Source organism: Dunckerocampus dactyliophorus, chromosome 16 (genome assembly GCF_027744805.1).
Source record: "Dunckerocampus dactyliophorus isolate RoL2022-P2 chromosome 16, RoL_Ddac_1.1, whole genome shotgun sequence".
Lineage (NCBI taxonomy): Eukaryota > Metazoa > Chordata > Actinopteri > Syngnathiformes > Syngnathidae > Dunckerocampus > Dunckerocampus dactyliophorus.
This window is the reverse complement of record NC_072834.1, coordinates 12,319,043-12,343,955: the sequence shown is the minus strand read 5'-3', so window position 1 is coordinate 12,343,955 and position 24,913 is coordinate 12,319,043. Positions and strand designations below refer to the sequence as shown.

Here is a 24,913-nt window from a genome sequence, read left to right as displayed (position 1 = left end):
ATTGACCGATATGGGTTTTTCAGGACCGATACTGATTATTAGTAGTTGAGGAGGCCGATAACTGATATTTGGAGCCGCTATTCATTTTAAGTAAAAGTGTAAAAATTGACATAAAAATGTTGCAAACACTTAACTTGGTTGAATTGCCTAAAGCATGTTTATTTAACCAAACAAATAGAAAAATAGCTCCAGAAGAGCATGGAGTTCCTAGACTCAAAAGCATCTCTTAGAAGTTGAATACAAACTTACAGTCATGGAAAAAATGATTAGACCACACTTGTTTCTTCAGTTTATTTTTCATTTTAATGCCTGATACAACTAAAGGTACCTTTGTTTGGACAAATACAACGATGACAATAAAAATAGCTTATAAGAGTTAAATTTTTTGGCCGTACAATGCTATAGCTATTCATGTAAGAACTGAAGTGATTTTGGTTATCATCAAGAAAACCATGGAAGTTGCTAGATATCAGCTCTTAAATTCAACTCTTTTGAGCTATATTTGTAATCATCATTATATTTGTCCAAACAAACTCAACTAAACACAGACAACTCTAGCTAGCCTACGTCACATACGTCACTTCCCAGGACCCGCTCCTTAAAAAATCACAGATATTACACTACATATCACATCTTCTGAATGCTTTATATTTGTATTTTCATTCAGCCATTTTTATGCTTGTAAATGCTTACTTTAGGCCAAAAATATGTACAGTTTGCTTTAATATGCTTTTTTAAACTAATAGGCCATATTCAACCACAAAACAGTGATCCTTTATTAATGAATACATTTTTGAAAAATCGCAATAGTGAGGGTGGGATGTTCAAACCGAGATGTAGTGAGGGACGACTGTACACTTTTCCAAATGTTGAGAGACTGTGTATATGAATGCATATGATTAAACTGACAATGGCAGTTACAAAGGTAATAAATTAATGCATTTTGAGAAAGCCACTCAGCAGCGTGACTCCTCAGACGTGTTTAACATTTTCAGAGCAATCAATTTGATATATCTATTTCAAGTGTATTTCTTGTTTCAAATCCTTTTCCATTGTTATTCCTGTCCTTGTCCAACATACTGTTGGTAAACGCTGTAATTCTTCAGCCTAATGTTTTTGTTTTCACAGTCTTGTTACAAATATTACTCAAGCGATGACATCAGCAAGGATTCAGATGGAATGGATGAGCAGTGCCGGTGAGATTAAAACGGAACATAAAAATATTCCCTTCTTTTTTTAAAAATTACTTTTAGTGTTGTTCTTTAATTTATTGTTGTCTGTTTTTTCTCTCATGCAGTTGGTGTGCAGAAGGAGGCAACCTAATCTGCTGTGATTTCTGCAGTAATGCCTTCTGCAAGAAATGCATTCTGAGAAATTTGGGGCGAAAGGAGCTTTCTGGTATCTTAGAGAGCAAGTGGTACTGCTATGTCTGTAACCCAGAGCCCCTTTTTGGCCTTGTGATGGCGTGCGACAGTGTGCTGGAGAGCATGGAACACCTGTGGCAACAGCACCGCAAAAGAAACCGCACAGAGCCGGGGAAATCTGAACTGTATGGCATGTTGCCGCTACCTCAAATCCTTCCCTTAGCTAATTGGGAACACACTGGCATGGATGGTAGTGTTGTGTTTAACTACAACACCCTACAGGTCTCCAAGGAAATGACTACAAAGGTCAAACATTTAGTGGACTCCACAAACAACGTTAACACAAATTTCATTCAGTTCATTAATACTGTGACGAAGACGAAACAAGCAGAAAGTGTTCGAAAGCTCTATCTGAAGTCTTTTGTTACAGTGGTCAAAGCCGTGCGAACGTGTCTTGCTGTACTCGAGGAAAACCTGAAAGAAGAATTTAGCGACTTGGACATCTCCAGCTCATGGGAAAAGTTGTTCAGTGATAATTTTGAGACCCCACCTGCAACTGAAGCAGAGGCTGAGATCACCAAGGACGGATGTTTGAATAACTTGCCAGAGTTGTCTGAAGAATATGTGGAAGAGGACGATTCTGACTGTAAAATCATCACTGATGGGAGATGTACAAATGAGCATGTGGACTCTCCTTCACAGACGATGGAGCCAACATCTCCTGGAAGTGGTGTCGACATGACAAAAAAGTTAGTGGTCCAACTTACTCCGGTGCCTGTGCAGCAGGAGACCTGCTCAGATGCTTCGGAGTTGCCAGAAGACACCAAGGAAGACAAGTATAAAGGAAAAAATGCATCCAGAAATGAAGAGATGGTTGTTGCTGATAGCAAAACGAGCAAAGACTACCCAAGCACATCACTCCACATGGAAGAGGAACTTGGCAATCGGCGTTCTCCTCGTGTGAAGACAACGCCCTTGCGTCGTCCAAGCGATGTCAAGGGTAAAACGTCTCACTCCACAGCAGACAGCGAGAGTGACTCAGACCAAGAGGAACCCCATAACTCAGCTGCTGCCGAGACCACTGAGGAACAAAGCCTAAACCAGGCAAGAGACGACTCGGACTCAGATGAAATCCCTTCCGTGCTTCTTGAGCGAGCAGCTATGACTCAAAGCTCTGATGAACACCAGAGTGATGAAGACGGTGGTCAAGCATCTACCAAGGTGGCCAAAAAGTGTCTTTTCTGGCTAACAAAGAACACACCGATATCACCAGAGAGGCTTCGTCGCAAACGTAAGCTGCTGGACCGTTCGCCTGACTCGGACTCCATTGCTAAGGCTCGCCGGGAAAGGGGGACTGATTCCTCTAGTGACGATCAAGACTCGCAGGATAAAATGCAGCGACTGAAAACCCTGAGGTCCATTGGCAAGACTCACCTTGGCAAGGGTGAGACGGAATTGTTGGCTAGGAAGCAGGGGATGGCGCCGGCCAGGAAGCCAAAGACCCGTTCTCGGCAGGAAGCGATAGAGACGACGTCGTCGTCGAGCGATGACGACGATTCTGGGAGTGAGGGGGACGATCAGAAGATGAAACCTATCACAGAAGCTATAGCGTTACTGGGACCAGCAGTCTTCCATCAATCATCTGGTGAGTCTGAGAATGCTAATGTATAGTTTCCTACATGCATAAGGGGTATCATATGGATGACATCAACAACTGCTGTTTTTTGATTGGTCGAACTTAAATTTAAAACTACTATCTTATTGTAAGTCTGTCTGAAGTATAAGTCGCATCAGTTAAAAAATGCGTAATGAGGAAGAAAAAACCTATATAAGTCGCACTGGCCTATATATGGCATTTATTTAGAAATGTGTTTCCCAAAGTTTAAGACCAAGAACAGATATTTAATCTGGAAAGGCAAGTTATTCCAACTACTCAGTAGCACACAGAACAATTGGCTGAATAAGTGTCCGGTATGTTAATGCAACACATTAACAGTTATTCGGCTACACAATAGCAGACCATACTGGGAGGCTGAGTAGGCTAAATTAACGCAACAAGCCAGCGAGTTCAACAAAATAATTGACTCGTAAGCAAGTTCACCAAGCTCCCGATCTCATTCCACATCACTGACTCCACTGAATTCTTCCTTCATCCACAAGCCTTGAGCGCCCTCTTGTGGCTGTCGACTGTAATGTTCACACCTTGGTTCATGTCCGTCAGTGTGAATTAACATTTAAATATACAAATACATGTTAACTTATATACAATCATGGAGAAAATGATTAAACCACCCTTTTTCTTCAGTTTCTTGTTCATTTAAATGCCTGATACAACTAAAGGTACCTTTGGAGAAATATACTGTAACAATGACAACAAAAAGTGTTACATTTTTTTGGCCATTTTTTTTCCATGACTGTGCACTGTATATGTTTTGATATATAAGTTGCATCAAGCCAACTTTGAAAAAAGTGTGACTTATCGTCTGAAAAATACAGTACTAGAAATGCTGACGTCAGTGTACCCCTTTGGTGTGCCTTGGCAGGATGTTGGTATTTTTTAGAACTTTATGTTTGTACTGTTTTTATTTTACAGGAGATGAGGACCAATCTGGGCCCACCTGGGCAGCAGGGGATGACGACGACCCCGAAAATAGGTATGGTTCTAAAAACCTGGATGTAGAGTGTGTGAAACAACAAAGATTTGGGAGAAAGGCTGCAAGACGCAAACCCTGTGCTCAAACCACCAACTCCCATCCCATCAAGAGTAACTTGCGGTCTTTTCAAATGCGACCAAAACGTAGCTGCAGCAGAGCATCGGCAATCAAATACACATTTTAGTGGTAGAAATCACACAGGGCCGTTTTATTAATGTCAGCAATTCTTGTACGTTCAAATGTTAAAGATTCATTTAAATGTATATCAGTATTTATCCTATTGATTGCTTCGTCCATTTAAAGGGAGAAGCTTTGAAAAGAGGAACTGTTTTTGCCTTACAGTCTAACCTGTTTATGCACGACGGGTTTCTGTCCTGTGAAAGTATTTTAACTGAATAAGAAAGTCCAGCCTGCTGTTCTATGTTGGTACACAATCCACAAAGATGTGTTGTACTGCAGTGAGCAGCACTTTTAACTGATGCAAATGTGATGCAAATACTTTTACTGGTGAAGTATGAAGTTTAAATCTTGCCTGCCTTTTTTTCACCTCTCACATTTTCCTACATAGATCAACATTTTTTTTTTTTATAAATCATTAAAAAAAAAATCTCTTCAAATTCTTACATGTATGTTTTAGTCAAATTGTTGGCAAGAATAAAACTTGAATGCTTCACCTTCAACGTCATTGTTGTTATTTTCTATTACGCATCAAATCGTAAGTAGGTGATTGGTGTTAGTGTTAATTTTGCGTTAATCCAAATACGAGTTCAAAATATATAACTGAATCTAATATCAATGTAATATTCAAGGGTCTTAAAGGGACTATTTGCAACTGGCTCAAAATTATTATTTTTTTAAACCAAAGAATATACGAACACCACCACCATTATTTGTTTACAAGAATAGATTGAAAACAATATATCTTTTTTCACAATTACAAATGAAAAAAAATAGAAATTGTCATTTGGTACACACGCACATGCCTGTAGCTCGCGCACAAACACGAAAGCATTGCCAGAAAAATGATATTAACTTCCAATGTTTGACTGATGTTGCACTTGTCCTTTGCCATAGATATGAAAAATGTGAGAAGGATGTTCTGACATTAACACCTGTTTGTGTGTGTGTTGTGTGTGTCTGTTATGTGGGGCGTGTCTTACATGCTCGGAGCAGGCAGAGGGTGGGATATAATGCTTGCAGCACTTTGAAAAGTCACCGTTGCAAACAGTCCCTTTTAAGCCCACTTTAGTTTTTTGTTATTTACCCTCTTGATTAGTTTCTCAAGCGTTAAAATGTCTTTCCTCTTGACAGGCCCTGTTTAAAAATTTTGGCCACAAAAATTATCTCTATTTTAACCAAGCTGCCTTTCCATTGGTTTGTGTTGAATACCAGTGTTGAAACATTTATTTTTCACTCATCTACCAGTCAAAAAAAGAATAATAATAATAATAATCTTTTGTGATGGGCGTAGTCTTGTCGTATCATTAACTCCAAACAATGAGAACAACATTATTTCCTACTGCTTTATACCATCTTTGTAGACACAAATGACATCTGGTTGCAAAAATGTGATTTGTGGTGCATGCCGATTTTTGTTGTTGTTAATGGGTTCAAGGCATTTAAGGCATCAACATCAAGCCTCTGGTATTTGCACTTGCCACTATATTGAATAATAAATTTTATTGTGACCTAATACTTTAAAAACGGGTATTTAGTCTCTTTTTAGGTAGATGACACATGCGGGACGCCTTTTGTCATTCCATATTAAGAAGCTCCAAATTCGTCACCACTGTCGGAACAAATGATGGATGGGATTGTCATTCAAAATCAGTAGCAATCTTGTTGTCACATATGCAAATAAGTGTTGACATTTTGAATGTAGGTGTGGTGTTAAGGAACGTGTACGTTCTTGACTTTTGATTTTGCCTACCTCAGCCATCTTGGTTTGAAAACTTACACCCTTTACTTATCTACTTTAAAAATCAGACAACACATAATACTTGACGATGACTTCAAAGACTCAGAGTGCTGACAGAGTACTTGTACTACAGGTGATCCTCGGGTTACGTACAAAGTCGGTGCCTAGGCTGTGGTGTAGGTTCGATCTTTTACCCAAGTTAACTCCTAAGTCACTCATTGTCTCCTCATCAGTCTTACGATGTCCAGGTCGACAATACAATGCCATCTTGATCCTTAATGATGGTTGCAACAGTCCAGTGTTGAGAGTAGTATGACTGCACTTGAGCGCGCATAGTGTAGTCGTCTGTTGTAACGATTAAAGCCAAAATGAAGTTTTTAATTTATAGGTGCGCATACGTAACCATGAAACAACAGAACTCGGAATGCTGTAGATCGAGGACCACCTGTATAAAGTTCTGCTGCTCTGTTGGGATGACTGTGTCTACCGTGAGCCTTTCCTCAGCATGATCAGCTACCCTATGACCTCTTTCACACGCACGCGGGCCTTTATCTGCTGAGGTTGCGAGATATAAGCCACCACACCAGTAAGATGAATGGAATTTCATTATTGCTGCTCAAGGCTGGTCCATGGCATGCCGGGTGGGCTTATGCAGTTGAAACAGCATCCATACTTTGACTCAGAAGGGCTTTTCCGAGTAGGCCGCCATTACAAAAACAAGTAAAAAACCAAGCAGCTGGAAACGATCAGTTGATGTGCCAGCGTGCCAAATGAGCTGCAATAATTGCAATATACAGGAAGCATTTCAGAACACTGTATACTGCTCTCAAAACATGAACATTTATTTTTGTCTTTGTGTGTTTTACCCCACTTTCTATGCACAGATAAACATTACTGCTGACCATTTTCTAAAGCGTAACGCAGCTTTTTAAAATGGGGACTTTGACTGCATTCCAGTGCACACCCTTTGCTTGAGAAAGCAGTCGCAGTTCTCTTGTGTTGAATTTGTGTTTAAATGTTGCAGGTCAGTACTTCCAAACATAAATAACAATGTTCTAAATCTGAGAATTGAGAGTGGGCTGTGAAACAACAATTATGAAGCATCCAAATTCCCATAATGTTTTTTTTTTTTTTTTTTTTTAATGACACCCATGTTTCTCGTGTTTTTCTCTCCAGGTCGGATTTTCTGACAGCACAGCAGTGATTGCAGTGCTGTTAGGAAGGGATGTCTTAAATGTGGGATTTTGTAGCCCTCGACTCAGTCGTGTTTGTAGCTTTAGTGACAACTTTTAGTAAAATGGTCAGCAGGAATGTGAAGATCACTTTGTTTGTCGCTGAGTAAGCCCAGCACATGGAAAATATCCATGCAGTCTTGTGCATAACACTTCCCAGTCTGTCTAACACCTCGGATTCAGTGACAGTGAAGATGGTGGCATCCCTCCCTCTAGTGACTCATGTTGATGACGCACTTTTAGGTCAGGGACATGTGCAAGCATGAGGATTTCTGGGAGATTTGACACGGGACGGACAGTTGAGCTCAAGCCTGGAAGATGTCCCATGGAACATGCTTCATTCTGGGTTGTCTTAATACAGCTACAGACTTTGTAAAACCTTATTGCATTTAAAGGTGATGGTGTTTTCACCATCTTCAAACAAGGGATCATTTAGAGACTTGGGAATTCTGCTCCATGTGCCGTATAATGTAGAAAAATAACGTACACTACTTAGGATGTACAGTCTTTATTTATAAGTTGTAGTTTTGTATGTGTTACATGCTGAGTTATAGGACTTTCGGATGAACAAAAATGGATTTACAATATGGACACACCTTAATTAACCACTGAGGGATTGGACTAGACACCTTCTTTCCACCTAAACATCAATTCCTACAAAGACATTTTGGACACTGATAGGCTTCCAATGTTGTTGAAATGGTTTGGGGAAGGCATGCTTGGATGAGTTTGCTATGGGAGAACATAAAATCCCTGTCACAAGTGACTATTAACCTCTGAAATCTGAGTGAGTGGACAAAAAAAATCCCACAATGCACTCCAACATCTTGTCCAGAGTCTGCGAACGGGTGGGAAACCAACTCCATATTACCTTCCTTTTTCACTTCCTGTTTATGTAATGGACCTGTTGTTCCAATACACTTGTCTAAATGATGTATTTGTAAGGTGTAAAACTAAGCAAGATGAATGATGTAATAAAAAGAAAACCCCACGCTAGAAGGGCGCTACACTATAATGTCTGTTTTGGTGGCAACTGTGCGTACAACCTGCTTGCTCTAATAAACCTTTGGTCTTTAAAATGTCTTCCAATGTCTGCTGTTTCAAGTGTTTGTCTTTTTCGCCTAGCACTCTTACCTCTTCATCAGCAGTTTTGCATTTTTTTTTAATTTCATTGTTTGGCTTTGGCACATCACAGATTTGACCAATACGGAAGATAACATACAGGACAAAAACCATCCGATCAAGTATTACTCTTTGAGCTGATGTGATTTATGCCTTGCCATATCTATCTATCCAGCTGAAGCTGATACCAATGATGATAAAATGAACCTGAGGTACCCTCTCCTTCTGTTTTACTTTTTAAAAGAATCGCTAAGAAAATACTTTTGGCCCAAATCAATGCCAACTTCTCCTCGGGCGATGATCTCTCATCAGATGTGGAAACACAAGATGATGAGTCTGCTTCTGAAACTGAAAGGGAGCTAAAACAAGCCAGTGTGGAAAATGAACCAGAGAAAAATGGTGAGTGTGCCTTACATTAAATAGCACCAGCTTGTGAACCTTTAAAATAAGCACAAGTGAAAAAACACTCAAGTCCGTTCACAAAGAGTGCAGCCTCCGCTTGCTGATACAGGTGTTCAAATTACTGCTGCAGGGGAAAGCATGGCCTCCCCCTCTTCTGACGCCGGCTCAGATCGTCCCAATGTGGAGAATCATCACCTGCTGCGCCACAAACTGACGCTGGATGAGGCAGTAGGAAGTGACAACGTGGGATCAGGGGTTGAAGGGAAGCCTGACAAGAAGAAAAGACCTGGGCCCAAGCAGTTGAGCGGTGAGGACACTTCATACATGACACTGGTTTTGTGCTCCAACATGTAATACTAACAGGTGACTGCTTTGTGTGCAGCTGATGATGAAAGTGGACAAGCTGAGAATAAAGTGCCAGAGATTGAAGACGGAATGAGTGAGGAGCTGAGTGAGTCAGAGGAGGAAGAAAAGCTTGAAAGGTACAAAAGCACATCACACGTTCTCCAAACCTGCTGACTAAAAACCTGACAAGAGTGTCAGAAGATGAAGTTGCGGTGCACTCAAAACGTTTTTTTTAATTTTGCAGTGTTCAATCCCCACCACATCATAAAAAAACATGAGAAGAAAACTGTACAATGTTAAGTTAATGAAAAATAGTGACAAATAAAACATTGCACTCACAAAACATGTCCGTAATAACAGTTGTGATGATTGGACACCAGACGATTTTTAGATGTTAATGATGTGAATACATTTTATTCACGTGAAGTCATTTAGCCCCATTTGCAGCCGTCCATACATCCATACATCCATCCATCCATCCATCCATTTTCAATGACGCTTGTCCTCACTAGGGTCGCAGAGGTATGCTGGATATAAAGTAAAGTATTAATACTAAGTAATAAATGAAAAAAGAGTGTGTCACTTCCACATCTTTTAGGGTGACTTATTACATGTAGGCTTTTGTGCTGCAACCCCACCCTCACTAATGGTCACAAGCTTTGGGACATGACTGAAAGGGTAAGATTGCAGATACAAGCGGACAAAATGAGTTTCCTCCGTAGGGTGGCTTGACTCACCCCAAGTGGTAGGGTGAGGAGCACGGCCATCCGGAAGGTATTCAGATTCAGAGTAGAGCTGCTGCTCCTTCACATTGAGAGGAGCCAGTTGAGGCGGCTTGGGCATCTACCTAGTCCAGATGCCTCCCTGGTGAGGTGTTCTTGGAATGCCCAGGCGGGAGGAGGCCCTGGGGCAGACCAAGGACACACTGGAGAGGTTATGTAGGGATTATGTCTCACAGCTGGCCTGGGAACACCTTGGTGTGCCCCTGGTGGAGCTGGAGGGGGTGGCCGGAGATCAGGACATCTGGGCTTTCCTGCTTCCTTACTTCCATACCCTGCTGCCCCTGAGACCTGGACCCGAATAAACATAAGAACATTTATAGATAGATTGATTTTGCGGTGGTGCTTATAATGGGACAATTTGATCAATAACAAAATAGTAATTTGTTAATACTATTTTTTATTGATCAAATTGTTTAGCTCAATAGACATGTAAGTCTGTATAAATAAGCCATTACGGAACTTGACATGTATATTTTGTTTGTTTTCTTGCTCCAGTTTATCCCCTAAATTGAAGGAAGTATCCCAGGTGCCCTGCATTTTATTATCTGACTCTAGCAGTGAGAAGGTAACAAACACTCTTAATGATACGGTTACGACTGTCATTTATCACTGGTAAGAAGATGGGCATCTTACTGCCCTCTCGTGTTGTTGGAGCAGAGTATGCAAGAAGACACCGATGGAGCAGTCAGCAACAGCCAGGGCACGCCCAAAAAACGCAAAAAGATACGCAAAATTATCGGAGATGGGAATCTCCGCGCTGAGACCCAAGAAGCATTACGAGAGGAGGAGGAGCGATGCAGACGGCTGGCAAGGAGGGAGCAACAGATGGAAGATCGACGAGTGGTAATAACTTACCTTATTTGTTCTTGAGTAATATTAGATTTTTTTAAAGTAATACCTAGGGGTGTCACAAGACACCAAATTCACGAGACGAGACGAGATGAGATTTTAACATTAAGTACAATGAAAAAATATGACTGGACAAACTTTCTTATTTAATCAAGTCACAAAACCATGCAAGTGCGTTTTGAAATGTTTATTGTCCCACAGATTGATGCTCAACGATATTACTGTCTACATTTTTTAGACCAAATAAACCACTGTTATGATGGTATACAATAATTGTAATAATTCTAATTGTCTTTAATATGTCATCTTTCGCTAAAGTTGCGGAATTGGTGTTTGTGACATGTAATTTCTCACAGGCAAGTCGTATTGTCTGTTATTATCTTGTTTTATTTCTGCAATGAGCCACGTTGCACAGATGGCCTCTGTGCCACACTTTGGACACCCATGAGTGTCTTACCAGCAAGACAAGGTACTGCCAAGCGAAGGAGGAGTATTGTCTGACTGACTCTGTCGGGTTGCATTGTGGAGGCTTTAGGGCTTCTGGATCGGCATCGCACCGTTGCCGCACAATTAGAGGTGGAGATCCTGCGCTTCAACTTCAACTTTGACCGCTTGTATTTAATTACCGAATAAATGCATCACACAAGAAACACTTCCTTCTTTCACTTTTAATGCACGGAACTCCTCTACGTTTGAGGTGTGTTATGAAGCGGACTTAAGGTTGCCAGTGTACGCCATCATGTCGGACACACACTACCGGCATCCCCTGTGCCACTCCGGAGGTCAAGGGAGCCAGAGAATATGATGGTGATTAGGGTTTGGCATTGTTTGAATTTGAACGATTCTGGTTCCTCACGATTCTCGATTCTGCTACTTTTTAGAGACAGGGTCATAAAAGTTTGCTTGGTTTAAATGAGGGCGCTAACCAGCCTTCTTTTTTTGGATGAAATGTCTGAACTTCTCCATGAATTTTGCAATAATATGAACCTTTTCTCAACTTTACTATGAATTTCTTACAGGGCTATTTTCAACCAGTGTATAGATATCAAAGCATTCAACTTGAATAGAAATATTGTGAAGTTTTTTACGGGAGTACACTTTCACAAAAGATGTTTACTTTTAAAAAGTAATATACTTTGTTTGCTGCCTCAATGTTGGCGTAAGCTATTTTTATAAAACCCTTATTTTGTGAACACAGGTAAACAGGATATAGGCGAACCAATCTTATTTTGAAGGCCGGAAGTGTGTCGTGTGAGTTGAGAAGGTCCCTTGACTGTTGCTAACAAAGCCTTACTGTGCAAATGAATAAAGTTGCCTAGCCATAGCTCGTAACCTTTATGTACACCCAACTTCCACATCAGCTAGCTTCCTGAACCCTAGGTTACATTGGCATGAGATAGATGCCATTTATTCGTTGACTTCCCTGATTGGAGGTAGACCAGGTACCGTGTTACTTCTACACCATGAATGTGTGAACATTGATCATGTTGATCGTGCACCCTTCTTTGCATGATATGTTCCACTGAGCCAACCGACCTTTTTTTCTGAAGTTAATCCAAACTTTTTAGCCGCTTCTTCTTCACCTGTGCTCGCCAGCTTCTTCTTCGTTGGTGTTTCTTAAGGTCGGCGCGCATCAAGTCTAGGAATCGAAATAACATCATTTTGAACGATCCTGGGGGAATCAGAAAGTTCCAATCGATGCTCGAGACTCCATGCCCAACCCTAATGGTGATAATGGTAACGGTGACTAAGGTCTCTCTTTGTTTTGATCTGGTAAATATTAAGTAACTTTAATCAAATGTAGAATTACTGCAGCTTCTGCTTGGATATTAACACACACGGCAGCTCTTTAACTTCCATGAAAAAACAAGCACACATCACTCCACATCGAGAACACCAAGATAGGTGTGTGTAAAGCACTTAATGTACCGTTCCAATAATGCCTAGCACACTTCCACTTCCGTACTATCATTTGTAGCAGCAGTGCCATAGTTCAGTATGATTCTGGCTTCTGGTTTTCATGTTCTCGCGAGGCAGTTTTTCTCCAAACGAGAAATCTCGTTCCGTTTTAATCTCGTGATACCCCTAGTAACACTATATGAACTTACACTATAAAGTGTCCTTTGGTTCCTTGAAAGGTGCTATGTACTGTAAATCCAAGTTGTAATTATTAATGCACTTCCAGATAACTATCATAGATGATGAGCTGTCTCAAGTTGCATGTCCAGTCACCACCAGACTGATTCTGGATCAGGATGAGGAGACCAAGACCCCTCTAGTTGAGGTGCATGAGAAACTGGTGACCAGACTCAAACCTCACCAAGTGGACGGTTAGTACACACTCACACATTTGCATTGCTCACACAGTGGTTTTCAAAGTGTAGCACAGTGTGCTCCCCATCAGAGAATCTAATATTGTTGGGTCCTCCCCTACTCCCTGGAAAATTCAGATTTTCTGGAGCATATTTTGTGTTTTTTTTCTGTTCATCGCAGACTCTGTAGGAGAGCTTCTAGGAACTAAAAATTAATTTTGCCTTTAAACATAATTTAACTTAGCTTTGTGAATTTGAAAAATAGATTTTTCTTTATTTCTGGCTGCTGTGCTTCCTCTGGTCTTCTGGTGCCACTTGACACACTTGAAAACCCCTGCCCTAACATAACTGATGTTAGCTTAGCAGCTTCTAAGTCAGGGGATCTCCAAATCGTCTCAACTTGGGAAACACATTTTACAATGGACATTATGTCATGACCCACTTTTAAGTCAAACCAAGCAAATTGCCTGTGTTATCTTAAAATAACATTTAACACATAATTACATGTCCGAAGTGCATTTTAGAGAAATTGAATAATGCTTTTTGTGAAGGAAATGAGGAGGAACATTATAATTGCATGCATATAAATAATGCATAAATTAAAAATCTAAATTGTACTAAATAAGACCTCAAAATCTGATCTTTCTCTTCTTACTGTGCAGTGATATTATACCAAGTAGGGAGATGTAAAATATTGCTCAGTTTACTTTAATTTATTTCAATTTACTTCAGATTTTTTAAAAGAAGCCAGGCATTGCTTGTTTATTCTATATTTTAATGGAATTGTTGATAACTGTCTGCGACCCACCCAGAATGGAGCCACATCCCATTTTTGGGTCTCGACCCACCAGTTGAGAATCCTGTTCTAAATCATGTTATTTCTTTATTTTTTTAAGCTGTTGCACCTCACCTGTAGTCCTCTGGTGTCCCCCACAGGAGGCATGCCTCATTTCCTCCCTTTTAAATTTGCAAAAAAAAATATTGGACAAGCTGAGCATTATACTGTACATAGGAATTGAAAAAAATAGAAAAATATTTCCCTGCTTTTTTCAGACACCTTTACCTACATTTTGGAAAGGCCACCTGAGAGATGCTGGTTTAGCATCTCTGTTGTAGGTCATCCCAAAGGCGTTCAATGGGCTTCTTCCACACCTAAGAGACCTTTAATAATTAACAATGAAGATTGAAGAGGGCAAGTCTATCCCCTGATTGATTAATTAAAATTTGTGTCCCAAGACATTTGTGTATATGTAAGTACTATATAGTTGTGTGCTTTGTGTAATGCCCAACGAGGAGGCAAACTGCCAAGTGCATTCTCTGCGATAAAACCCTTTCCCCCTTTCCCTTTGTCCTCTTCAACAGGAGTCCAGTTCATTTGGGACAGCTGCTGTGAGTCCATGAAGAAGGCCAACTCAAGTCCGGGATCAGGCTGCATCCTGGCTCACTGCATGGGCCTGGGAAAGACTCTGCAGGTATAGAGGCACCATCTCTTCCAAGAGTTGCAAACGCACGGACTGACTGGTAACTGCAGCAAAGTATAGTACTTGTAGTGAGAGTAGGCAGGATAGAATGAAAAGAAACTTTTTCTCCTTTAAGGACGTTTCTCTTGGACATAAGTTCCCTTTTTGAATGCTGTCACATTATACATACTGTATGTCCATAGAGCAAGACAATCCACATCTGGTAAAATAGCAATATACAGTGCAACCTCGAAATATACAAAAACCAAAGCAATTTTTTCCATAAGAAATAATGTAAATGCAATCAATCTGTTCCAGACACCCAAAAATATTAACAAAAACACATTTTTATAGAGAATAATTATTGTTTTACATGCCAAAAGCTAAGCAAAATACATATAAATGATGACTGAAATGGATCAATTAACAGCACAGGGCGCACAGTGTGCACGCACACACACACAGACAGGTTTCCCTGGATGGAATCTGTCTATAGTGTCCCAGCTCTAAAAGAAACACTATTCATTCTTTACAGAGACTGAGTCACCAAAGTGTGGATGCGTTGTTTGGGCAATGTTTACTGAGATGTTGTACAAAAACCAATACAACCCCTGGCAAAAATTATGGAATCACCAGTCTCGGAGGATGTTCATTCAGTTGTTTAAATTTGTAGAAAAAAAGCAGATCACAGACATGACACAAAACTAAAGTAATTTCAAATGGCAACTTTCTGGCTTTAAGAAACACTAAAAGAAATCAAGAAAAAAAGATGTGGTAGTTAGTAACAGTTACTTTTTTAGACCAATCAGAGGGAAAAAATTATGGAATCACTCAATTCTGAAGAAAAAATTATGGAATCACCCTGTAAATTTCCATTCCCAAAACTAACTCCTGCATCAGATTAGATCTGCTGGTTAGTCTGCAGTTAAACAGGAGTGATCACACCTTGGAGAGCTGTTGCACCAAGTAAACTGACATGAATCATGGCTCCAACACAAGAGATGTCAATTGAAACAAAGGAGAGGATTATCAAACTTCTTAAAGAAGGTAAATCATCACGCAATGTTGCAAAAGATGTTGGTTGTTCACAGTCAGCTGTGTCTAAAATCTGCACCAAGTACAAACAACATGGGAAGGTTGTTAAAGGCAAGCATACTGGTAGATCAAGGAAGACATCAAAGCGTCAAGACAGAAAACTTAAAGCAATATGTCCTGAAAACAGAAAATGCACAGCAAAACAAATAAGGAACAAATGGGAGGAAACTGGAGTCAACGTCTGTGACCGAACTGTAAGAAACCGCCTAAAGGAAATGGGATTTACATACAGGAAAGCTAAACGAAAGCCATCATTAACACCTAAACAGAAGAAAACAAGGTTACAATGGGCTAAGGAAAAGCAATCGTGGACTGTGGATGACTGGATGAAAGTCATATTCAGTGATGAATCGCGAATCTGCATTGGGCAAGGTGATGATGCTGGAACTTTTGTTTGGTGCCGTTCCAATGAGATTTATGAAGACGACTGCCTGAAGAAAACATGCACATTTCCACAGTCATTGATGATATGGGGCTGCATGTCAGGTAAAGGCACTGGGGAGATGGCTGTCATTACATCTTCAATAAATGCACAAGTTTACGTTGACATTTTGGACACTTTTCCTATCCCATCAATTGAAAGGGCGTTTGGGGATGATGAAATCATTTTTCAGGATGATAATGCATCTTGCCATAGAGCAAAAACTGTGAAAACATTCCTTGAAGAAAGACACATAAGGTCAATGTCATGGCCTGCAAATAGTCCGGATCTCAATCCAATTGAAAATCTGTGGTGGAAGTTGAAGAAAATGGTCCAACCTGCAAAGCTGATCTGGCAAAAGCAATCAGAGAAAGTTGGAGCCAGATTGATGAAGAGTACTGTTTGCCACTCATTAAGTCCATGCCTCAGAGACTGCGAGCTGTTCTAAAAGCCAGAGGTGGTGCAACAAAGTACTAGTGGTGTGTTGAAGTATTCTTTTATTGTTGTTTTTTTCATGATTCCATAATTTTTTCCTCAGAATTGAGTGATTCCATAATTTTTTCCCTCTGATTGGTCTAAAAAAGTAACTGTTACTGACTACCACATCTTTTTTTCTTGATTTCTTTTAGTGTTTCTTAAAGCCAGAAAGTTGCCATTTGAAATGACTTTAGTTTTGTGTCATGTCTGTGATCAGCTTTTTTTCTACAAATTTAAACAACTGAAAGAACATCCTCCAAGACTGGTGATTCCATAATTTTTGCCAGGGGTTGTACATATTTTTGGCAATAATTTTTGTCTAAAACCGAAGCATACGAAAACCGAGGTTCCACTCTCTCAACATTTGTAATCAAGGGTTCTCTCCTTTTTTCCTGTCCGTCTGTAGTGTTTAACATTTGTTTCTTTCCGTTAAGGTGGTTACCTTCCTTCACACAGTGTTGCTGTCAAAGAACCTACATTTCAAAACAGCACTGGTTGTGTGTCCTCTTAACACAGTTCTCAACTGGGTTAATGAGTTCAACAAATGGCAGAAAAAGTTGGAGAGTGAGAAAGTCAAGGTACGGGATTGCACACATATCAAGTCCTAAATATTCAATGTGGTTTATGTTTAAACGCAAACATGTTCCAGGTTATCGAGCTGGCCACAGTGAAGACTCCAGCTGAGCGACTCCGAGCTTTGCAGACCTGGCACAGTACTGGAGGCGTGATGATAATGGGCTACGAAATGTATAGAAATCTGTCACTATCCCCTAAACCCGACAATGCGGAGTTAAAGAAGCAATTCAAGCACGTACTGGTGGATCCAGGTACAATACTTGAGGAATACAGTATTATCTAGACTTTTAAGTCGCTCCAGTGTATAAGTTGCATCAGTCAAAAAATGCGTCATGACGACTATATGTCACATTTATTTGGAAATTTATTTCACTAAATACAAAACCAAGAACAGACATTTAATCTGGAAAGACAAGTTATTCAATTACACAATAGCACACAGAACAACAGACAAAATATGGTACTTGAACATGATTTCTTTCATTGTCAGTCTGAGGGTAGCTCTCAGCTGTGTCTTTTTTTTTTTTTTTTTTAGGTCCAGACTTTGTGGTGTGTGATGAGGGGCACGTTCTGCGCAATGACACCTCCAATATTTCCAAAGCCATGAATGCTGTGAAGACACGGCGAAGGGTGGTGCTTACTGGCACGCCGCTGCAAAACAACCTGATAGAGTGTACGTTTTCACTGCTACACCAATAAAAGTGGCCAAAAGTTGCTTAATTATTACTGTTAATTCATATGTATTCTTTTTTTTTAATTGCTGCAGACCACTGCATGGTCAGCTTCATCAAGCGGAACCTTCTGGGCTCATTGCAGGAGTTCCGAAACCGCTTTGTCAACCCAATACAGAACGGCCAGTGTGCTGACTCCACACCAAAAGACGTCCGAATCATGAAGAGGCGGGCACACGTCCTCCATGCTATGTTGAGTGGTTGTGTGCAAGTAAGAACTACTGTCACGCTTTAGCTAGTATTATTATTTATTTTCAGTCCAGTAGTCCCTAAAGCTTTTTTTCCCCCGTAGAGGAGAGATTACTCAGAGCTGATTCAGTTTCTGCCTCCCAAGCATGAGTATGTGGTGGCAGTCAGGGTGTCGCCGCTGCAGTATAAGTTGTACAGCCACTACCTGCAGCATGTCAGTGGTGAGTATGGATGGCTATTTGGAGGAATGTCCTTGACCAATCATTGGGGGAAACCTTTGTAACAAATTCTAATAAACAAGCTACAATAGAACTAACCTTTTTTTTTTTAACAATTAAACATTAACTGCCTAAAATAAGACAGAGGAAGAACAACAATGATGTCTGAGGCTCAGAGCTAAGTCTTTTCACATAAATAAATATATGCTGCCACTTTGATATACTGTATGTATATATATTTTAAAATTTTGTAGAAAGGCTAAAACAATGTTGTATATATTTACAGACAAAGCTTATGTTATTAGTATCAACATTTTAGCTTTTTTTCTTTACATAATTTTTTAAAACTTTATTTTTCCCATTTTTCTTGCTTCTTTGTTTGTTTAATTCTACAATGTGCCACACGCCAGGAAAAAAATGAACTACAGGCTATAAATGACCCCTGGGGTTGCACTTTAGAGACCCCTGCCCTAAATGGAACCTGGTGCTGATTATACAAGTAGATAATTTATCTTATTGTGTAGTTATTGTGTAGTTCAAACTGTTGCTGTATGTCTTCTCAGGCATTAGCAGCCAGATTGGCAGCGCAAAGCTGAAGGTTGGTGCAAACCTGTTTAAGGATTTTCAAGTACTCGGTCATGTTTGGACTCATCCTTGGTGCCTTCAGCTCAGCCATAAAACCAAAGAAAAAAAGGTAAAGCAGCAAACAAAAAGTCACCAAAAAAAAGGTCACCATTTGTTTTACAAAACGTTATTTTATATTTCAGTTACAGCGATGTTTAGAAACGAAGAATCCTGTTGGAGCTGCAGCTGTGTGCCAGAAAGAATCCACAGGAAGGTGCGACCAACAGCATCGGCTATTATAGGAGTGTCCAAAGGCCATTTGCGTCAAGTGGTGCGTTTTTTTTTAGTGGCCTGAGTCAAGAAGAAGGCCAGACATTCGGAGGTTCCTCCTCAAGCTGCACCAGCCTTGTGAATTTAGACAGTCCTGCCTACCTCACACTTCCCAGTTGTGTCACGTGTTCTCATCTTTACCCTGACGTCATGACGGGATGATATCTGCCTTCAATTGCAAAAGGAGAACGAAAACATAACTAACGTGAAGGAGAACAAACACAATGCAGTATCAGTATATTGGTAAAAATATATTTAATCATATCTTTAGTAGTAAAATAACGTAAAAAAACAAGTAATACAAAAAATAATAATTCGATTTTTTTTAACTGCAATGAATTAAAACATTTTTGTGTGTCCTGACTAGTAATTTGTACTGAACTATTCCATTATTGTTGCGCAACTGCTACTTCTTCATATTAGGTCAAGGTCAAATTTATTGATATAGCACATTTCTAACAGTTAATAAAACAGTAAAACACAAAACTACACAAACATACCCAATAATAAAATGTACAATTTTGAACTTTCAAGTGAATAAATTGTTTTTTATCAAATTAATCACAGTTTTCAAATTAATTGATTAATGATTAATCAATTAATTTGCAACATTGTGTGAAATATGCCATTTTTATATAGTTTATGAACAAAAAGATAAATGACAGGATTATCCATCCATTTTCTATACCGCTTCTCCTCATTAGGGTCGCGGGGGTATGCTGGACCCTATCTCAGCTGACTTCGGGCGAGAGGCGGACTGGTCGCCAGCCAATCGCAGGGCACATATAGACAAACAAGCATTCAAACTCACATTCATACCTATGGACAATTTAGAGTGTCCAATTAACCTAACATGCATGTTTTTGCAATGTGGGAGGAAACTGGAGTACCCGGAGAAAACCCACGCACACACGGGGAGAACATGCATGAGCACCAATTTGGCCAGGGGCTGGTCTGATAGCGTAGTGTATTGTTGTCGCCGCTGGCAATGACACAGCTGAGAAACCACCCTCAGTAGTCGCTGCTGCTGGAGTACCCAGCATGCCTTGTAGGCACTTTGCCACTAATAGTTAAAAGTTAGATGTTGTGTTAGTGCTTAGTCGTCGTTACTCTCATAGAATGCCAGTTCATTGTTGCTGTGTGATAACTTACGTGCCACAGATAAATGAACATACGGGTAGGGTAACGCTGTTGTATAAGGTGTTAAAAAGTTACACCCCACCCACATTTTCACCACTATATTCATTGTGCTTGCTTCAGCGGACCAAGCGGAAGCACCTCCAGTGGACCAACCAGGATGAATGCAGCAAGTGTTCCTGAAGCTGCATCACAAGGTACTGAGATTGTGTGTCCGTATCGCCCCAACAGCACCTTGCAAACAATCTGCTCATATCACTTGTCTTATGTTTTTTGTATGCCCGTTCCAGGTCAGTGCTGGTTCCAAAATATGCTCTTTCAAGAGGACGCCAAAATCCTGGAGCACTCTGGCAAGATGGTGCTCTTATTTGAGATCCTGAGGAACGCTGAAGAACTGGGCGACAAAGTGTAGATGTCTTTTCTCATCCTAAATCTCTCTAAACATTATTCCTCACCAAAAACACAATATTTTCTTTCCTCAGACTCGTGTTCAGTCAGTCCCTGATCTCATTAGACCTGATCGAGAACTTCCTTGCGGCTTCTCACCACAGCAGTAGTGATTCATCAAAAGGTATTGTTGTGTTATACATACATTATACATATATACATTGTTATACATATATACATTTCGCATTTACATTCAGTTTTTCCTGGGGGTATTGCCGTAGTCAGAAAGAAGCTACTGCCATTGGGATGTGTGCTGTGTCATCCCCGTCTCTTGTGCCGTAGAACATTTTTATCTGGAAGCCTATTATGATTATTATGCATCATCTGTTTAAGTGGAATGTGCATTTAAATGTCTAAGTAGTTGTCATATTTGGAGGTGTTTGAAATCACAATGTAAATCGCTAATGCTTATGGGATTTCCACTGCCCACTGGCATAAAGCATTGGTTCATTTAATGCCCCTTTCTTTGTTGACATAGAGGGAAGCTGGATTAGGAATATTGATTACTACCGTCTGGATGGCTGCACCACTCCTGCATTACGGAAGAAATGGACCGATCAGTTCAATAATGATGCTAATGCACGGTACCCTTAATCTGACAGCATTTTAAAAAATATTTACTACATGAGAATAAACTGGAAAGAGGGTGTCATGAGACGACGTCATGTTGCTGACACTATCTCATGTCCCCTTAGCGGTCGGTTGTTCCTCATCTCAACAAGAGCGGGCTCACTAGGCATAAACCTGGTGGCGGCCAACAGGGTGATCATCTTTGATGCCTCGTGGAATCCCTCTTATGACATTCAGAGCATCTACAGAGTGTACCGCTTTGGACAGACCAAGCAAGTGTTTGTGTATCGCCTCCTGGCGCAGGTGAGCTCAAATGTTTTATGACGACGTTCAACAGTGCTACAAATATATATGATGTCATCATACGTGAACGAGGGAAGGACAGCACTGCTTTACTTAACTCATTCAATTCCAAAGACGTAGTTATACGTTTTTATAAACCCAAATGCCCGATCCCAACAACGTATTTATACGTTTACGTTTTTGTGCTCGAGAGGCAAAAAGTGGTGATGGTGCAACTCTCCACTAATACGTTTCACTTCAGAACAATTTTAAGCCATAAAAACGGCCACAAGGTGGCAGAAGTGCATTTGATAAGAGCTCGGCAGAGATCAGTAGATGGAAAAATCACAGGAGGGAGGAAGTGAGACAGCGAGGAGTGTAGCATGTAGAAGGTTACACATTGTAGAGAAATTTTAACGCACACGCGTGCACACACATTGGGCCTCATTCACGAAGCGTTCTTACGCAAAAATGTGTTCTTAAAGCCTTCTTACAAAGATTTTTGGCATTCACGAAACGTGTTCTTAACTCACAGTTCTTAGATCTAAGAACAAATTCTACGAACGCTCAGGAGGACTCTTACGCACAAGCAAAGCTTGTACTTTCAATGCGCAATCGGCCTCATGATGGATTTTGCAACCTGATCCCAAAAAATGTAGTGCAAATAAAATATCCCAACAATTATTTATCATCAAAACAACTAAAATATACTCCATCGATAAATATATATTCAAATCCCAATTCATCAAAAAAAAAGTACCTGGCTGGACGTGCGCTGCGCAGAGAGAGAATGTATAGGGACCATGTAGATTTATTTGCTGAAAGCGACGAATATTTGATGTCCTGCTTCAGGCTTCACTGTCTGTTCTTGCAGGTGTGCAGGATCATCAAAATAACATCGCAATGAAACGTGGTGTGCCTATTGCGCACGTAGCACCCCCAGATAACGACATGCGCCCCCAGCCACGTCTTGAGCCAGAGCGCGGGGCTGCTGTATTAATTAGGCAACGTCTCATCAAATGTAACCACAGAAAAAATAAATTGTCACACACAAACTATGTATTTTGACTTTATTTTTCCATCATGATTGTGTAAATATTTTCTAGAGTTTCCGAAATGGTTTGGTTTCTGATTGATGGCCCACCTCCCGTTTCCTCCAGATCCCTCCGGTGTAGTCTAATCTTTTTTTTTTGTCTATTTTAAATCAAAACACTTCTTTTTAACCTCTGCGGTGGTGCGTTTCTCCGTGGAAACGGCATTTATGTTTCCTGCAATGGTGCTTCATGCCGACTCTTTTTGGATGGCCTGATGACCGGTGGATACACTTGAAAATAAGGTGGTCTTGTGTTCGGTCACTCCTTGTAAAAGCACCTCTATTTCAGTAGAATTGAAGTTTTTCTTTCGTTTGTTGTCCAGCTGCTCCTCAGTCTTGCCCTTGCGCGTTGCCATCTCCGCCTCCAGCTGCCTGTTGCGCACGGCACATTTTTTACCTTATATAGGAAATAATAGGCGACCTATGCAAATTAGGCCTTACATGCACGTGCATCGCAGTTGGCATTCATCAACCTAAGAACACAGGTGCGAACGATTATCCCTACTTAAGAACGTGTCGTGAATGTGGCGCAGTTTCCAACCCGCGCCTTCTTAAGTACACTTCTTAAGAAGACTTTTAAGATGTTCGTGAATGAGGCCCATTGGCTTTTGAAAAATGGCTGGGATTGAATGAGTTAAAGAGCTAACATTTGAATCTATAGGTGAGAGAAAGGAACAGTGTTGGGCAAATTACTTTCAAAAAGTCATTCATTATAGTTACTAGTTACTTTCCTGAAAAAAATAATTGAATTCTTAACAGAATTGCACCTTCGTAAATGTAATGCTTGCTAGCCCAGTGTGTCCACGGTCTGGAAGTACTCCCAAGTTTGGCCTTTGGATTGTAAATATGTGTAAGCACGGGTCATAACAAGAATGAATTGATTAATGATGAATCAATTAATTTGCAACTTTGTGTGAAATATGCCATTTTTATATAGTTTATGAACAAAAAGATAAATGACAGGACAGCAATATATATATTTATATATTAACATATATAACCTATATTAACAGCTCCAAAAGAAGTGAACATTTAAATCATGCCAAAATATGTTCTTGTTGCTTAATTTATTGGTATTAATGAACAGAATAAGAATTTCATTGCATAGTATAGCTACCTGTTTTACTGTGCATATGACAATAAAACTCTTGAATCTTGAATATAGCATCCATGTCTGAAAATCTATTTGCCTAACACTAGTTTCTTTAATAGTATCAGATCATTTGGATCTCGCTTTAGCTGTGTTATTTTGAGTCATGAGGAGTTGCATTCAAAGACACCATGTACTGTAAGTGTAGATGTATTTTCTGGGATGTCTACTAAGCATACTGAAATGCGGCCATGCGGCAGTGCCCTGATTGTATGCGCCGTAAATGAAAAGTGTTTTTTTTGTCGGGATAAACAGCCTTTGATCCCTTTTGTCTTTTTAGTCTGTTGTCATTTTGGTTGTTTTGGCATGCAGGGCACTATGGAGGAGAAGATCTATGACCGGCAGGTGACGAAGCAGTCTTTGTCCTACCGTGTGGTGGATCAGCAGCAGATTGAGAGACACTTCACCCTTTCTGAGCTGACGGAGCTTTACACATTTGAGCCGGACATGCTGGACAACCCTCATTCCAGGAAAAACAAGCGAAAGACATCTAATTTGCCAAAGGTAATTATTTTGTGAGTATTATTATGTGTTGATGATTGTGATGGGATATGATGTGCGTGGCTTGTCAGGATGGAATTCTGGCACTGTTGTTGGAGAAGTGCAAAGAGTACATCGTCAGCTACCATGAGCATGAATCACTGCTGGACCATAAGCAAGAGGAGGAGCTCACTGAGGCAGAACGCAAAGATGCTTGGGCAGAGTATCAAGCCGAGGTAGTCATGCGTACACCGAGCAGAAGCGTACATACTGTATGCACGTCATTGTTAACCTGCACGTGTCCTTGTCCTAGTCCAACACGGCCAAGGCCCCAGTTCGACTCAGCCTCAACACTTTGAATACAAAAACCAATGAAGAGCTGGTGGTAAGCATGTTGCACTTTGCCGCTTTTTACGTTTACTTTTACTGAACACACGATAAACATTTGCAGGACTTGCTGAACAGGAGCAGATCCAAAGTAGCAGCTGCCTTTGAGCTGCTGCAGCAGATGATGCCTCACACCCTCCAGGACTACTGGCTACGATTGGTGACACCTTACACTGCAGTCCTCACACTCATGCGCTTTTAGAATGTGAAAGGGAAAAGAGGAGGCCTCATGTGACACCATCCAAAGAGCAGTTTGTGCTATTAGAAGTTGTTGTTTGATTGATAAACATTTTCTTTATTCATCCTTTACAGTAGTGGTTCCCAAA

General features: G+C 40.4%; 1 protein-coding gene across 1 annotated transcript in view; it reads left to right on the top strand.

The window, feature by feature from the left end:
• LOC129168768 (transcriptional regulator ATRX-like) overlaps window positions 1–24,913 on the top strand; it is a 35,450-nt gene that overhangs the window by 4,758 nt on the left and 5,779 nt on the right. The window contains exons 8-33 of the mRNA XM_054754417.1: window positions 1,129–1,196; window positions 1,298–3,009; window positions 3,958–4,018; window positions 8,535–8,689; window positions 8,823–8,999; window positions 9,075–9,174; window positions 10,315–10,384; window positions 10,477–10,662; window positions 12,854–12,998; window positions 14,343–14,452; window positions 16,868–17,011; window positions 17,083–17,260; window positions 17,545–17,682; window positions 17,776–17,951; window positions 18,033–18,150; window positions 18,711–18,841; window positions 18,915–18,985; window positions 20,302–20,375; window positions 20,469–20,586; window positions 20,661–20,749; window positions 21,104–21,209; window positions 21,321–21,498; window positions 24,033–24,224; window positions 24,293–24,436; window positions 24,514–24,585; window positions 24,652–24,747. Of these exons, the coding sequence (XP_054610392.1) occupies window positions 1,129–1,196; window positions 1,298–3,009; window positions 3,958–4,018; window positions 8,535–8,689; window positions 8,823–8,999; window positions 9,075–9,174; window positions 10,315–10,384; window positions 10,477–10,662; window positions 12,854–12,998; window positions 14,343–14,452; window positions 16,868–17,011; window positions 17,083–17,260; window positions 17,545–17,682; window positions 17,776–17,951; window positions 18,033–18,150; window positions 18,711–18,841; window positions 18,915–18,985; window positions 20,302–20,375; window positions 20,469–20,586; window positions 20,661–20,749; window positions 21,104–21,209; window positions 21,321–21,498; window positions 24,033–24,224; window positions 24,293–24,436; window positions 24,514–24,585; window positions 24,652–24,747 (4,809 nt within the window). The remainder of the gene's footprint in view (window positions 1–1,128; window positions 1,197–1,297; window positions 3,010–3,957; window positions 4,019–8,534; window positions 8,690–8,822; window positions 9,000–9,074; window positions 9,175–10,314; window positions 10,385–10,476; window positions 10,663–12,853; window positions 12,999–14,342; window positions 14,453–16,867; window positions 17,012–17,082; window positions 17,261–17,544; window positions 17,683–17,775; window positions 17,952–18,032; window positions 18,151–18,710; window positions 18,842–18,914; window positions 18,986–20,301; window positions 20,376–20,468; window positions 20,587–20,660; window positions 20,750–21,103; window positions 21,210–21,320; window positions 21,499–24,032; window positions 24,225–24,292; window positions 24,437–24,513; window positions 24,586–24,651; window positions 24,748–24,913) is intronic.